The sequence below is a fragment of the Cervus canadensis genome, chromosome 27 (genome assembly GCF_019320065.1).
Source record: "Cervus canadensis isolate Bull #8, Minnesota chromosome 27, ASM1932006v1, whole genome shotgun sequence".
NCBI classification, from domain to species: domain Eukaryota; kingdom Metazoa; phylum Chordata; class Mammalia; order Artiodactyla; family Cervidae; genus Cervus; species Cervus canadensis.
Genome location: NC_057412.1, coordinates 42697389 through 42714676, shown reverse-complemented (window position 1 = coordinate 42714676; position 17288 = coordinate 42697389). Strand labels below are relative to the sequence as shown.

The window sequence follows — 17288 nt, the reverse complement described above, 5'->3', positions numbered from 1 at the left end:
CCAGTATGTTCTCCAAGTTGTCAAAAATGCATGCCATGCAATTCCTGTACTAGATAAAGTGGTGAGGACTTATAGAAGGATGTCTTAGGACTTCATTTCTACCTTTTACCCTTAGTTTAGACCAATTCTGCAGAGCTTATTTATATAATTCCCCAATCTACAGTAGATTATGGCAGCAAATTAGAAATTGGTAGTAAAGAAAAGCAGGAAAAAAAAATGAAGAATAAAGAAAAAACTTCTCAAAATCTAAGTTGTCAAATCATTTAGCATGGAGGCAAATTGTTTCCCCCAAATTTAGTAACTCTGAAGATAAAGCTATTTTGCAGCAAAGGGAAATACTTAATGAAATCTCAATATCATCAAGTAAAGGCAGAATACAGAGCTCACTTTGTTTCAGAAGGCTGGGAAGAAAGAACAGATACTGAATTTTGAAACTTAAAACAATAATAACTTGGATGCTTCACTTTTGAAAGAGTTGCATTCATGTGGAACATTTCATTCCCAAATAAAGCCTGATAAGTGAGGGATTATATGCTGTACTTATTTTCTATATTTCTGTGATAAATGATAACAGCTCCTCTACCATTTCTCATAGGTAGTATTTTTAATTAATTCTCTTCCTGGCTCCCTTTTCCAACTTCTTCAAGTTATACACACTTCATCGACTATTATGGCTCATTCATCTTGTACTTGCATCGGTATTGTCCCAAAGGATCTTACTTCATTTTTTTACAAATATTATACTACAAAGTCATTTGCAAATGATATGACTCAGCTATGGCTTAATCTTAATTATCACCTTTTTCTCCTAAACCTCTTCTAAACAGTAATGTTTAGATTTTATTTTGTATAGTTGCCTTACTCCTGTTAGTAAATATTGTCCCTAAAATCAATTATATTCATTTTAGATTTCTTCTTCAACTTTAAAAATAATTCATAATTACCATATCCCAGTTTTAGATTTACTCTGTTTATCTGCTCAGAAGACACTATTACCTAGGTGCAATTCAAATTCAAAATCATCCTCACATAATTGCCACAGAGAAGAAAACTAATCTATTTATACTACGCAAGAATAAGGGCCAAGGTCAACTCGAGGTAAACTGCACATATTGAAATCACAAAATCAATAAATGTCATTATTTTTTACAAGTAAAATTTTCCTAAGTACATTCACTGAATCCCATAACACACAGAAATAATTGTACTGAATCCATATTCAGTACAACTTTTCCTTTTCAAATAGCTGACCACAGAATAAGAGTAGCAGGTATGTAATATAACTCTTCATAATTCCCAAGGGTTAGAAATCAAAACTTTTGCATATAAAATAGGAAAATATGGCCCCAAATGGTTGTAACATAATACTTAGTTTGAAATGCTGCAATAAAATCACATTTGGGCACCTAAGTGTTAGAGTTCCAAACAAATAATAAATGTGGTTTTGGATAAATTTCATTAAAACATACCAAAGGTCTGTTTAGTTAAAACTATAATTTTTTCAGAAGTCATGTACAGATGTGAAAGCTGGACCAGAAAGAAGGCTGAGCACCAAAGAATTGATGCTTTCAAATGGTGATGCTGGAGAAGATTCTTGAGAGTCCCTCGGAAAGCAAGAAGATCAAACCAGTCAATCCTAAAGAAAATCAAGTAAAAATATTCATTGGAAGGACTGCTGCTGAAGTTGAAGCTCCAATACTTTGGCCACCTGATTTGAAGAGCCAAGTCGTTGAAAAAGACCCTGATGCTGGGAAAGATTGAGGGCAGGAAGAGAAGGGGGCAACAGAGGATGATGATTGGATGGGATCGCTAACTCAATGGACATGAATTTGAGCAAACTCCGGGAGATAGTGAAGGAGAGGGAACCCTGGCATGCTGCTGTCCATGGGGTCGCAAAGAGTCAGACATGACTTAGTGACTGAACAATAACAAACATTTTTTTCCAGTATCAATTGCTAGTCTTTTTAATGTCCTGAAAGATGGCAAAATACTACAATGGTGTCAAGTTAAAAAATCAGTTTGAGGCAGTGAAACTCTTCTGTATGATACAGTAATAATGGACATACGCCATGCACAGTTTTCAAAACCCATAGGCATGTAACATGAAGCATTAACCTAAATGTAAACTATGAAAATTACTTAATATATCAATATTGGCTCATAAATTATAAGCAACATGCCACATGCCCCATAATGCAAGGTGTGAGTAATAAGGGAAACTGTATGTAGGCCCTGGAGGTCTATAGGAATTCTCTGTACTTTTAGATCAATTTTTCTATAAACCGAAAACTGCTCTAAAAAAACAGTTTGCTGATTAAAAAAAAAAAAAAGACAAAACAAAAACAACGAGTCTGTAGGGAAGTGGTTGAGTTTTACCAGATAACTGGTAAGCAAATTTTAAATTCAATGTGTTAATTCAACCATTTAATAATATCATTGCAAATTGGCTAAAAATGAGAATGATTTTGATACTATGTATTTTGTTTAGTCATGTCAAATAATTACTGTTTAACTATCAAATTAAAGTCTTAGGTTATCATCAAATTATAGGCTTTTATTTGGCACTAAGATGCTAGGAACTCTTTGAAGGATTAGGTCTAGTTTAGCAACAGGACTGCTATACTATTTCTAATGATAAAGGAAAGAGCTTAATAGCAAAGCTCTCCTCAAGTCCACACTTCTAAATTTTTATTTTCTGCTTTTCTACAGAAAGAATAGCTTAATTTCACAGAAAATAGTGGTATCCTTAAATGTCTTGTGAGTATATTTTTCACTCTTTTAAGAACAGGAATTCTCATCTTTGCTTCAGTCAATTGTAACAAATAATATTGAATCCAGGGCAATCATCACAATTCTACCTCAGGGAGATTACACATATAAATTAACAGAGAGAAACTTTCCAATTTAAAAATATTGCTCACAACAATAATAAATATCTGGTCATATTAGGAATGAATATTGGCACATATTTGCTGAGTATTGTAAAACCAAGGATCTTGGCAGCTTCTCCTTGCAGAAGAAAGTTTAGAAATGACAGAAAGGCAATCTTCATTCCAACACATTTTAATTTGTTGTTTAGAACTCTGTGGTGTCAGACTACAAACTTATAAACATGATTGTTTAAATGCCTTTGGAAAGTGTCCTACTACAATATTTATAGCTCATTATATGCAAAGTATAAAGCACTGACTTTTAAATCAGTTGCATGAATTATAACTTAGTGCCATGATGACATGAATAATAATGTAAAAATCAGATTCATAATTTACAAAAATGTTGGTTGATATATTGAAAAATTGATATTTAAATCAGGCATTTAAAATGTATGAATAAAATTTTTAATCAACATGAAAATATCATTTGGGGGATTAATGTTAGAGTTATAAATAGAAATTCATATATTTTTCACATTTTGCTGCCACTGTCAATATTTATATGACAAAAGTTTAGACAATACTATGTAGTCAAACCCAAACTGTCTCAGATATGACAGAATTGACAACAGTCAAAACCCACACTGGAAATGTTAACACATTGAACACCAAGTATCTTGCCTTCAAATGAAGTATCTTTTGGACTTTTCCTATCTTTTTATCACAAATATATTATTTCCAAATTCTTGACTCTGACTATGTTTACACACACACACACACAAATAAATATATACATATTAATGTAGATAGACACTTGGAGTAACTACACAGAATCACATATGTGCAGTAAAATTTAAATCATTTATCAACTTCTGGAAAATAATGGAGTTGTTAGCGTACCTTTATCACTAAGATATTTGAAAATGGTGGTGAAGATGAAGAAACATTACCAAAGTATAACAGTGCTAATGTAAATTTTGGTGGATTTTTATAGGAAAGCCATTCACATAAATGGCTCCTCAGATCAGTGAGAGAAAAAAATAACATCCTTCGACCATCAACTTACATTATAAAGGAGCAGGTTCAAAGTGCTGACAAATGTACCATTGTTCTCCCTCACAGAAATGGCAGCTGAGGACCTAAAACAGATTGAGGAAAAGGAAGGCACTGATGAGATTTTTAAAGTAACAGCTTCAAAAAAAATAAATAAATAAAGTAACAGCTTCAGTCACACCTTAAGTTAGATTCAAGGCACCAAAACTCTTGAGCAATCCTGACATAACAAGGTCTGGAATGGGCATATTGTTTAAATCACTGAATAGATAAATAATCAAAAAGCAAGAGGGACTAAATGAAGGCAAACCTCTTTCTGATCTTTTCATTTATAGAAGAATATTTTTTTTACATTTTTATTACATATATGAGACTTGCAGGGAAAAAAATTTATTCCAATAAAGTCTGAATTTAATGCGAATACATTTTCATCAATTCCCTTTCTGTATAAGCTTCATGAGACCAGGAATTTTTTTACTTTTTTCACTGTTAGAACTTTGCATGGTACATATTAGGTGTATAATAAATATTTGTTGAATAAAGAAAAAATGAAAGTGAAGTCACTCAGTCCTGTCCAACTCTTTGAAACCCCATGGACTGTAGCCCACCAGCCTCCTCCATCCATGGGATTTTCCAGGCAAGAATACTGGAGTGGGTTGCCATTTCCTTCTCCAAAAGTGAAAGCTGCTTAGTCCTCTCTGACTCTTTGTGACCCCATGGACTAGTTCTCCAGGCCAGAATACTTGAGTGGGTAGCTTTTTCCCTTCTCCAGGGGATCTTCCCAACCCAGGAATCGACCTGGAGTATCCTGCATTGCAGGAGGGGATTCTTTGCCAACTGAGTCATCAGGGAAGCAGCAACGAAAATGAAAGTTGCTCAGTCCTGTCCAACTCTTTGCTACCCCATGGACTAGTTCTCCGAGCCAGAATGCTGGAGTGGGTAGCTTTTTCCTTTCTCCAGCAGATCTTCCCTCCCAGGAACCGAGGGTCTCCTGCATTGCAGGCAGATTCTTTACCAACTGAGCTATCAGGGAAGTCCCATTTAAATGAATGCATATCCATGTGCATTGAAGTTCAGAAATTAATTTAGTGAGGAAGTTGAGGGGAGCAGAGTGAAAGACTATGACCTATTTCTCTCTGCACCTGCTTCTTTTTGAGTCACGGCCTTTCTTTTCTTGTTTTCTGCATCAAAATCTTGCTTTTGACCAAGTTGTTAATCATAACTGTACCATTAAATTATCTATGAATATTTTTTAAACTGAAGCAAAATGTGTCCTCCATGTTCCCTTGTGACCGAGATTAAATAACTTTACTTTCGTGAGAGAAAACCCTACAACTGACAGGGGAAAGTTTTTATTCAATCACCCCATTTTGACAAAAATGTTTCACAAATCCATACGATTATATTGCAATATGGATGTAAACACGTCTTGGAGTGTGTGCCTTGGGAGTAATGAATGAATGTGGTAGTGGTGTAGTCGCTAAGTCTGATACGACTCTTTGAGATCCCATGGACTGTAGCCTGCCAGGTTCCTCTGAACATGGGATTTCCCATGGCAACAGGAGAGGATTACCGTTTCCTCCTCCAGGGGATCTTCCTGACCCAGGGATTTTAAGCCTGCATCTCCTGCTTGGCAGGTGGATTCTTTACCACTGAGCCACCTGGGAAGCCTCAATAAATGCATACCTAAACAAAAGGCAATGAACCCATGTCTGAAGCTCTTTGGCTATGAGTGATACCACCTTTGCTGGGAATCATCAGCATCTGTGCAGGGGACACCTCAGCGGGAGGCATGGAGACCTCAGATTCTGGGGCAGCAGCCCAACTGTGAAGCACATACGCAGGGACTGAACCCAAGCAGGACCCAACAACATAGTGACCAAATGATCTACGTGCTGGAAATAGGACAGGTCCTCTGGACTGCATGAGCCCCCAGGCTCTTGGGTTCCTGGGCGGTTCTGAAGGGAACCAGGAGAACCAGAGGCAGATATTTGACTAACGTGAGCTGGTTTTAATTTAGGGAAAAGACTAAAACTGAACTGTTGCTGTTCTTCAAAACAATAATAGTTATAGATGGATAAGTAGATAGATGCATAAGACCATATATAGTTTCCATTAGATTCAGTCTAACTTTCTCAACAAATCCTGCTATTAATATCTCTGTAAGTTCCTCAAGGATAAAAATGACCCAAATACAAAGACAACATGAGAAAGTAAGAATAAAATGCCACTTACGAAGCAAGTTGGGTATTATTAACCAGGTATTCCAATGGATAACTACAGCTAAATTTGTAAAGAAGCCCAGGTAGATAGCTGATGATTGTTGGTGGGTCTGGAGTATCAATATATCCTGAAATATTTCCTATTTGTACTGAAGTTGCATTTCCATAAGCACTGACTCCAGGAACTGTGGATACCTGTTAGAATTGTAGGTCAAGCTCAGTGATTAAATAGTTTCATATAAATCTAGGCATTTCATATGCAAAATGTCAAAACATTAGGTCAGATCATTTCCAGGGTCTGTTGCAACTATAACATGACATAACTTTGATATTATACACACATAATTCTAGTTATAAGTGATCATATGTCTTTTTTCCTCTCATTAAGAGGGTGATTTAATTTTTTAAATGAATTTGTATTGAAGTATAGTTGATTTACAATGTTAGTATACAGTGTGTTAGTTTCTGTGATACAGCAAATTGAATCAATTATACATATATTGACTCTTTTTTAGATATTATTCCCATGTAGATCATTTCAGAGTATTGAGTAGAGTCCCCCATGCTATACAGTAGATTCTTATTAGTTATCTATCTTATATATAGTAGCAGGCATATGTCAATCCCAGTCTCCCAATTTTTCTCTCCCTTGCCACTTTCCCCCTTGGTAGCTATAAGTTTATTTTCTACATCTGTAACTCTACTTCTGTTTTGCACATAAAGTTCATTTGTAACATTTTTTTTAGATCAACATATAAGCAGTATCATATTGGTCTTTCTCTATCTGACTCATATGTTTCTTTTAAATAAATAAAGCTTCATATTACCAGAGATGGTTTACTCATATTTCATAAATAAGAAAGGAGAGAAACTATATGTTACTTGTTGTGCAAGAGCAAGAAATTTGAAAATACTCATGGGGAAAGCCAAATTCCATGGCCTGGAATAAAAGCCCCCTGTTAGTTCCGTCTTGTTTTCACTGTTAGCTTCGTATCTCCAGGCTCCCATTCTTGGTTAGCAAAGCCCCAGCACCAAGGCCCTTGTTGCTCTGGCATTTGTGCATACCCCTGCCTCCTCACTGGCCCTCTTCACCACAACACATCCTACTTCTCCCGGGTCTCATCTTCCTCGGGAACTTCTCCCGACTCCCCCATACTTTCTGTCTCACAGAAGCGGTCACAGTGCATGAGTAGTCTGACTCAGCACACTTCCATCCATAATCAGAGCTCTTTGCAGGCAGGGGACCCTCTAGGCCTTATTTGCCTTTGTCCCTTCAGCATAGCTCAGTGACACCAGCATCCTGAGGCCTTTGAGATAAATTTTAAACAAATGAATGACGGTCACAAATTTTCTGATAGTCAGTCTCCTTAGGGTCTTCCTCTGTGGTACATGGAGATTCTCATCTCCTTTCAGGGCAATAGTTCACAGGGATGTTGCAGAGGGATCATGAACTCCTAGAATTTATACAAAAATATTGTCCATGTGTGTATTCCCCTTGGACTGATTAGTTTTCATTGGATTTTCCAATTCCACTAAAATGTAATAACCACCATTTCAGGAATTGTCAATATTTTTTTTTTACACTTAACACGAATGATTTCATTGTTGTTGTTCAGTCACTAAGTCATGTCCAGCTCTTTGCTACCCCAGGGACTGCAGCACACCAGGCTTCCCTGTCCTTCACTGTCTCCTGGAGTTTGCTCAGATTCATGTCCATTGAGTTGTTGATACTATCTAAGCATCTCATCCTCTGCCACTGATTTTATTATATGTTAATATCTTAATTAAAAAGTTAATATAAAATCCAAACATTTAAATTGCAATTCTGAATCTGAAATATCTAGAATAAGTCAAAGAAGGAAGGCTTTCAAAAATTGAGGCCTTAAAATATGTTACCATAGTTATAGATGTTTTTCAAGTCTATAACTAGATGAAGGTTTTTCTGAGGAAATATTGTTTGGGTGAAGTTGACATCATACATGTTATTGGGAAGCACTAGGCTCACAGTTGGGCTTCCTTATAGCTCAGATGGTAAAGAATCCACCTGCAACGCAGGAGACCCTGGTTTGATTCCTGGGTCAGAAAGATCCTCTGGAGAAGGGATAGGCTATCGACTCCAGTATTCTTAGGCTTCTTTGGTGGCTCAGCTGGTAAAGAATCCAACTGCAATGTGGGAGACCTGGGTTGGATCCCTGGGTTGGGAGGATGCCCTGGAAGAGAGCATGGCAACCCATTCCAGTATTCTTGCCTAGAGAATCACCATGGACAGAGGAGCTTGGAAAGCTAGTCCTTGGGGTTGCAAAGAGTCAGACATGACTGACAGACTAAGCATAGCCCAGCACAGGCTCATGGTTACATAGTTTAACCTGGAGGCCAAGGATTTTGGATGAATCCTGTCTCTGACGATGGTATCGATGTCTTGGAGCACTAAGATGGTAAGGATACAAGGAATGGCTGCTTATTAGACTTCCTAGATGGCACTGGTAGTAAAGAATCCACCTGCCAATGCAGGGACATAAGAGACATGGGTTTGATCCCTGGGTTGGGCAGATCCCTGGAGAAGGAAATGACAATTCACTCCAGTATTCTCGCCTGGACAATTCCATGGGCACAGGAGCCTGGCAGGCTACAGTCCAAGGGGCTGCAAAGAGTCGGACATGACTGAGAGACTCAGCACTAAGGTTATTATTGCCCAAGCTCTCTGTTCTCATTGTGAATTACCAGGTAGAGGGTCATCAGCTGAATACTTCTTTTATCAACAGTGATTACTAGCAGTATGCTTGTCAAAACTCAGGCTCTCCAGTGAGACAAACTTTATATGGACCTATGATCATTAAACTCTGAGGATTTTTAAATCATGGCAATGTATTATTTGAGTCAGCACAGGCTATGTAATATTGCAGTAACAATTCAACCCCTATATCTCAATATATTAACACAACAAAAGTTCATCTTTTGTTTATGCTACATGTCCAGGGCAGTTTGGTAAAGGTGGTTCCATTCCAAGTGTTAACACAGTGTTTTTGCCTAAGACTGGCTCTATTTCCTTGTAGCACTGCCATCTCAGCATGTGGCTTCTAGTACTGCTAAGACAGAAAACGCCAGAGCTAGTAGATCATGCAGAGGCTTTTTGCTATGCACATGTCAAGTTCAGTAAGAGTCTACAGGACTGAACCAGTTACAAAGCCCTCGCTAGCTGCAAAGGGGCTGGGAAGGATAGCTTTCCCTATGCTCATGGAGAATTAACAATTTTGACATCAATAATGTTCGTGGCCATCATAATACCACTGAACTTCTCCCCCCATGTCAAATACAATATGATGATCAATTAATATTTTAGCAGCTATTATGGAGACCTGTAACATGTAATTCTCAACAAGAGAATACACTTTATACATGGACCTAGGAGCACGTGGGCAAAGCTGAAGCAATTATCTAGCTGATTTACGAAGAGAATCAGAATCCTTATGAAAAAACATTTTGATTCTAATCCATATGATTTAGTAGTCTACTTAATTTTTCCTATATAGAACTGTCCTTGGAGTAGATACCAAGGCTGGTGATATCTAAGACAAAAATATAAACTAAGTAAATCTTCCTCTCTACACATTGTCTGCCTGACTGGCTAGCTAAACATGCAAATTCTATCTGTAAAAAAAAAATATATGTGTGTACACACATACATGTACATTACAGTTTTTATACCAGACTTATTCAGTTTAAAAAAACAACAACAAAGAAATGATGCATACATACACACACACACACACACACACACACACACACACACACACACACGTGGGTGCTTTGCCTGGCATTTCTCTGGAACTGTTCTCTTTTTTTTGGCAGCAGGGGCGATAAGACTGAACTGGAGAACAGGAAGCTCCCTGAAGCAGAGTCCCTGTGGGGAGGGGCTGTGCGGCTCCTCTCCACTTGGGCTCCCTCCCTTCTTCCCCACGTCCCTCTCTCCCTTCCTTCCCCCCTCCCTCCCTCCCTCCACAAGGAAGCTAGGAAGTGTAATAATCAACCTGCACCACTTCCCCTCACTCTCCCTTAGGCCCACTTCATAACCTCTCTGCACACAACCGAGAGAGATGAATAAACGTTTTTAATAAAAAGAGTCAACAATACTCAAGCTGTATATTTGGAAACGGTCATGGGCACAATATTCTAACTGCCCTCTGAGAAAAGATAAAGGAGATTCAAAGAAATCTCTTTTTCCTGTCTCCTATCTCCCATCAAGTCTTAAAAGCCCTGCCCTCAGAATAATCAAGAGGAAAAGTCAATTTCTCCTTCTTTACTGGCCTAAGTGGACATGTTCAATAAATCTTTTTGTCTTTGCTAGGATTAACCAATAAGACTATATTTAAACAAGCAAAAGGAAAAACTGTTTTAAATAAATTTTAGCCTAACACCCCCACCAAATCACAATTATCTTTTACTTCAATTAATTTTTAATTCCCAGGACAGTGAATGCCTGTTACAATTCTGTTTTTGGTATTCAATACATGAATAAATAAATGAATAGTGTAGATAAGTGGTTCTCACTCAAGGTGGAAATATCTAAAGTGGTGTTTTAATTTTTACAGTGACTGGATGGAGCATGTTGCAGGGATTTCTTGGGTAAGATTGGGTATGTAAACATTTTTTAATTCAAAGGATAGATCCACAGTATGAAGAAACTCATGCTGGAAATGCTAACAGCCCTCTTTTACAAAACAGTGGTGTGGCTCATTCAATGGTAAACAGGATACCTAGAAGATTCTAAGTTTCTCATTCGATATTCCATCTTTCTTCCTGAACGAGGTCACTAAGAAATAACAGGCCAAGTGATTCATTGCCAAACTCACTGGGATATAAAAGATACTTCCATAAAAAGCAGGAGGAACACAGCTAATGAAAAACTGTAGAGAAATACTCCTCAAAGTCACTCATACAAAATAATGCTGGTTAGAGTAGCACAGTTAATCTCAGGCCCCTCAACCACCAGCTACAATAAACAGAACCACTACTGGGAAAATGAAATCAGATGTTTGGGAGCAGAAGCCTCAAACAGGCAAAGAAAAGTGGTTTGTTCAGTTTTATTGGGGTTTTGTTCTTAAAAGACAGATTGGGTTTCTGATTATTTCATGATATGGGGATTTTTGTGTGTGTGTGTTTTTCTTTTAGTTATGATCCCCAAACCTAGCACAGAGTTTCACTCTAATCTTACCACTAAATTGTTTCCACAGCCCTCCAAGGTGCTGAGATTGATGATGAAAATGACCACAGCAGGAAAGGTGTTGTTATTGATGAAGCCCCTGCAGTGGGAATCCCCATGCCTTCCGTTCAGGGCCAGATCTGCTTCAGAATACCCGGAGAAAAGAACTGTGCAAAAATTAATCTTCATTGTAATGGCCTGGACCCCACAGTAGACATTGATGTCTCTTTCAGCTGAAATAGAAAATATAAAAAACAAAACAAGTCACAAAATCAGAGCACAGGGTCCAAGAATAACTTTAACATCCTCTGAGGTATTTTCATCCCCTCTGTCTGTCTAACAAACAGGCTTGTATACTTGAACACACCATAATCCAACGTGAAAGTGTTAAGAAAAATACCCAGAAAAGCAGTGGTTGACTTAGTTATTTCCGGAGAGATCTTCGAGTGTCGATTTTATATTTCATCTCTGTCTCCTTGTGCTTGGTATACAGTGGATGCTCATTAAATGTCAGTCAAGTGGTGTAAAATGATTGTTGGAGAATTGAGTGGAAAAAATTAGGTCGCTGAGGAAATTCAGAAGAAAGTAACTGAATTATTTAGAACACATGTCTAGAGTAGCGAGACTCACTACAGATGATGCATCTTCCCAAGTGTAAGGAAGAAATCTATCCTAAGCCGAAGCATTGAGCACCTTGGTGTTTTGTAACCCATCTTATCCAGGATATAGAAACAGAAGCCATCCATCCAGATTGTTTTATTTTACTAAGCTATGCTAGAGAGGAAGAAAATGAAAACTAATCTGTTGATATTTCATTCAGGAATGCATAGTCAACCCTAAAAAAAATTTTCCAGTGACTATGACTGAATTAAAGCAATGAACTCAGCATTAAAATGTAAGACAAATTTGCAGTTTTCCATGATCCCATGAGTTATCAGTGATGGAATCCATTACAGGTCTACAGAGGTGAGCAGGCATGCCTACATGCGCGCGCACACACACACACACACACACACACACACACGCACACATACATGCACAACATTTTCATATATTTAGTTATTTTTCTACATGTAATGAAGAAAATATATGTAAAAAATGGCGAATTCAACTGCTGCTAGGTAATTTCGCAGTGGCAGAAGCTCTTATTTTACTGGTTTTGGTAACAGCTACAGGTTGAATTGCTTCCCTCCCTTCAGGAAAAAAAAAGAAAAAGATACATTGAATCTTAACCCCCAGTACCTGAAACTATGACCTTATGTGGAAACAGTGTTATTGAAGTTGTGATTAGTTAGGATGCATTCACACTGGATAGGATGGGTTTCTAACTGAATATGATGGGTGTTATCATCTGAAGAGACAGAGGCACAGGAGGAAAGCCACGTGAAGACAAAGAGTTGCAGTGATGCACCTAAAAGCCCAAGGAACAGCAAAGGCCGCCAGCGAACCACCAGGAAGAGGCCAGGAGGAATTCTGTTCAGGGTCTCAGAGGGAGCTGAGCCCTACTAGTACCTTGATTTTGAACTTCTGGCCTCTGGAATTGCAAAATGATAAATTTCTGTTGTTTCAAGTCACTCTCTCGCGGCACTTTGTTACAGCAGACTTAGGAAATTAATACAGTGACTTTATCACTCTTTACCACTCTTGCTCTTACCATTGGGATAAAGAATCTGAAACATACAACTGGTTTTCAAAATGTGAAAAAAAGAAATTGGATTAGGTTATTTGGAGAAATCACCTTAATTGTTCCAAAAAGGTAAAACAAGCAAAATAAAATATTTTTGGCTAATGATCTAAGTAATATGTAAACCCCACTCATGATTATGTAGCATAAAGGAAATTTTCTTAAATATATCGGTTCTAGCCTCAAGGTAAAAGTGTTCAATGGCATATTTCTTTGGAGTGTTTATTCTCCATACTGGTTTTTGTTGGTAAAGTGAGTCACATTTTGAGGACGTGAATAAATTAAAATGGAAATTTCTATGTTTGATTATGATTTTAAACTCAATACAAAAAATTTTCAAATTTTGCATAGTGAAAGAAAGATGGAAAATCTTTTTTATGGCCCAAAGGTAAATATTAGACTAGTTCTTATGGAAAACTCCAAGCGATATTCCCTTTGTAGGTGGAAAATAAAATGAATTCATTGTGAAGTTATACTGTGCCAAGATAGAATATAATAAATACCATTTAAAATTCGGAGAATATATCTATTAGCTTTCAAAGGCAGTAGCTATTCAAATGCAACTATAATTTTCAAATGATGCTCTTATTAAAATAATGAGTCCTTTTTAACAAATGTTTAAGTGTTTCAAACATTTAAACTTCAAATTACCTCTTAAATCTGTTGATTTTTCTCCATGCTATTCCTTTGCACATGTAACCATTATCTTTTCTTTTAGAATATTACATTAACTTCCTAACTGGTTCCTTTATTTCTGCTCTTCATGACCTCTGGTTAGTATAACTGTTAAATGTGAATCTAATCATTTTATTTCTCTGGGCAGGTTTTCAACAGCTATTCATTTCATTCCAGCCAAAAGTTCAAATCCTGAACCAGTTCCTCAAGATTCTCTGTGGCCCACCACTTACCTACCACTGCATTCTCATCTCCTCTCTATTATCCCCTTGTCTATACAACCATTTCATTGAACTTTTTTCAGTTCTTTAAATGTATCTAAGTGACAGAAGCCAGAATAGTGGTTACCACTGTGGGAAAAATGTCCAGAATAGGGGAAATAAGAAAATTTGGAGAGTGATAAAATTGTTCTGTATCTTAACCTGAGTGGTGATAATGAGTGTAAACATATGGTGAAATTTCAAGCCACACCCTTAAAAATTAGTATATCTTATTTTAATAAAATAAACTTCAGTATTTCAATAAAATACTGTGAGCACTTTAAAAAGCCTAATAAAACTTACATAAGACATTTAAATGGTCTTCTTCACCTCCATAGATGTTTCTCTTATCCCCAGTCCTTGTCTGAGAAACACCTACTCACCCCTCAGGTCTCCAGTTTCATTGTCTCTTTCCCAAACACTTTCATGATTCCATATCTAAACTATGCTACTCTGTTCCTATACTATCATATTAACTTTGAATCACATACACATTTGCATAATTGTTTTCTCAATAAATTGAAAGTCCCATAGAGCAGGAAACTAAGATATTCAACGATGTATTCCAGTGAGTAAATTTCCAGTATCCATTGGATCATCGAAAAAGCCAGAGAGTTCCAAAAAAACATCTACTTATGCTTTATTAACTATGCCAAAGCCTTTGACTGTGTGGATCACAACAAACTGTGGAAAATTCTTAAAGAGACGGGAATACCAGACTATCTGACCTGCCTCCTGAGAAATCTGTCTGCAGGTCAGGAAGCAACAGTTACAACTGGACATGAAACAGACTGGTTCCAAATTGGGAAAGGAGAATGTCAAAGCGCTATATTATCACCCTGCTTATTTATTTAACTTATATGCAGAGTACATCATGAGAAATGCTGGGCTGGATGAAGCACAAGCTGGAATCAAGATTGCTGGGAGAAATATCAATAACCTCAGATATGCAGATGACACCACCTTTACGGCAGAAAGTGAAGAAGAACTAAAGAGCCTCTTGATGAAAGTGAAAGAGGAGAGTGAAAAAGTTGGCTTAAAACTCAACATTCAGAAAACTAAGATAATGGCATCTGGTCCCATCGCTTCACTGCAAATAGTTGGGGAAGCAATAGAAACAGTGACAGGCCTTATTTTGGGGGGCTCCAAAATCACTGCAGATGGTGATTGCAGCCATGAAATTAAAAGACGCTGGCTCCTTGAAAGAAGAGTTATGACCAACCTAGATAGGTTATTAAAAGGCAGAGACATTACTTTGCCAACAAAGGTTTGTCTAGTCAAAGTTATGGTTTTTCCAGTAGTCATGTACGGATGTGAGAGTTGGACTACAAAGAAAGCTGAGCACTGAAAAATTGATGCTTTTGAACTATGGTGTTGGAGAAGACTCTTGAGAGTCCCTTGGACAGCAAAGAGATCCAACCAGTCCATCCTAAAGGAAATCAGTCCTGAATATTCACTGGAAGGACTGATGTTGAAGCTGAAAAACTTCAGTACTTTGGCCACCTGATGTGAAGAACTGACTCATTGGAAAAGACCCTGATGCTGGGAAAGATTGAACGCAAGAGAAGGGAATGACAGAGGATGAGATGGTTGGATGGCATCACCGACTCAATAGTCATGAGTTTGAATAAACTCCGGTAGTTGATGATGGACAGGGAGGCCTGGCGTGCTGCAGTCCATGGGGCTGCAAAGAGTCAGACACAACTGAGCAACTGAACTGAACTGAAATGAACTGATTGTTCAAAGGATTGTTTCAATTCTGGCCAGGGATTGGACAATAAAAAGGCTAAAAAAATTTGTTGTTGAGAGCAACTGTTAACAACTGGAAAAAATGTCTACTTTTGGCAGAAGTGCCCTTTGGCAACATGAAGTGGCATTTTTTTTCTTCCCTCAAATCCTCACAAATGGAAAAGGTGTACTGAATAGATGTCTTTACTATATACAACCAGGGAAGAATGTGTTTCTCTGGAGAGTGACAAGTCTTTAGAAAGCTAGGTTAGGATGGATTTGAACAGATCCTTTTCTTAAAATGTAAAGTCTTTAGTTTGTTATCATTTCTCCAAGTGGGATCAGCTTGTAGCAAATTCAGTTCCATTGCATGAGTTAGTCTCCGATTATAAAACAGACAAGAAAAGAGAGCACAAAGTCTGGACAAAGCAATCATTGCCATTGTTAAGCTAGCATAGGCATCGATTAATTCCTCTCGAATAAAGGTGAAGAAGATAAAATCTTCAATTGGTTTAAGTTAAGGGAATGATATCTCTCTTGTAACATATTTAATGATATCTATTCACTTCCATACAACTATGGTATGCCACGTAAGGCAGTGATACTCTCTCATTTCCCTAGGCATAGATAGAGTTCTCGGTGCATGCTCTAGTAGTTGACAATTTGATTTCATCTTTAAGTAGATATTTTGCTACCTTACAGAGATTATTTTGCATGGGAAGTTTTCCTGTGATTTTGCCTGTGTGCTTGCTGCTTGATCTCATTCCCCATCATTTACTTCTTTGCTTTTTAAAGTCAAAGGAAATTGGAATCATCCAGATGCCAACCGGCCTGAGCATGTTTACTTCACATTTGTGTCCTGATTCATGCTGTCCCCTTTGTGCTACGTTTTACACTCCTTTATGTTGTTAACTCCTATAGATACTTCAAAATTCAGCTCAGCGCCATCTTCCCCAGGAAACTGTTCTTTATCAGCTGGTATGGGCAAGAGTCTGTTTCTATCCCACTCCACTATCTGCCCAATCATTCTGTAAATCTCCCATTATGGACTGTGATCTCTTTGAGAAAAAGGACCACTACTTTGTAATCCTTAGAGTAGTCTATTGCTTTGTAATTTATATGAGTGCAGTTCAGTTCAATTCAATCGCTCAGTTGTGTCCGAGTCTTTGTAACCCCACGGACTGCAGCACACAAGGCCTCCCTCTAATATTTAGAGGATAGTAAAGAGTAAGAATTATAGATTTGATAATCATCAATACTCAGTATATCAATTAATAATAGATGAAATATTCATTGACAGCACTCAGGTAAGAGAAGTGGGCTGAGAACAGAAAAGTAATTTCCAAGGTGTCCTTTTATAAGACTTCATTTTTCCAGTCATATGTAATCATTCTCTTCTGCCCTATTCCACATTACCCTGTGGGTCTACAAGGTTACATATATTATTCCTGAGAGTGGATATTTGCTTCTCCACTAGATTATGAAATCATTAAATGCTGTGGGTTTTGTCAGAGTGCCCAACAAATACTTAGGAAGTGTCTATTAAAATATGTTTAATTAAACTCTTTGACAAACTGCATTCACAGTGTCTAA

The 17288-nt window shown here is 37.5% G+C and overlaps 1 protein-coding gene across 2 annotated transcripts in view; it reads right to left on the bottom strand.

Moving 5' to 3' along the window:
* Positions 1 to 17288, bottom strand: part of ZPLD1 (zona pellucida like domain containing 1) — a 421436-nt gene that overhangs the window by 16381 nt on the left and 387767 nt on the right. For both annotated transcript variants that reach the window (XM_043449013.1, XM_043449014.1), the window contains 3 exons: positions 11361 to 11581; positions 6162 to 6343; positions 3940 to 4012 (listed from right to left, as the gene is read on the bottom strand). In XM_043449013.1, coding sequence (XP_043304948.1) covers positions 3940 to 4012; positions 6162 to 6343; positions 11361 to 11581 — 476 coding nt within the window. The remainder of the gene's footprint in view (positions 1 to 3939; positions 4013 to 6161; positions 6344 to 11360; positions 11582 to 17288) is intronic.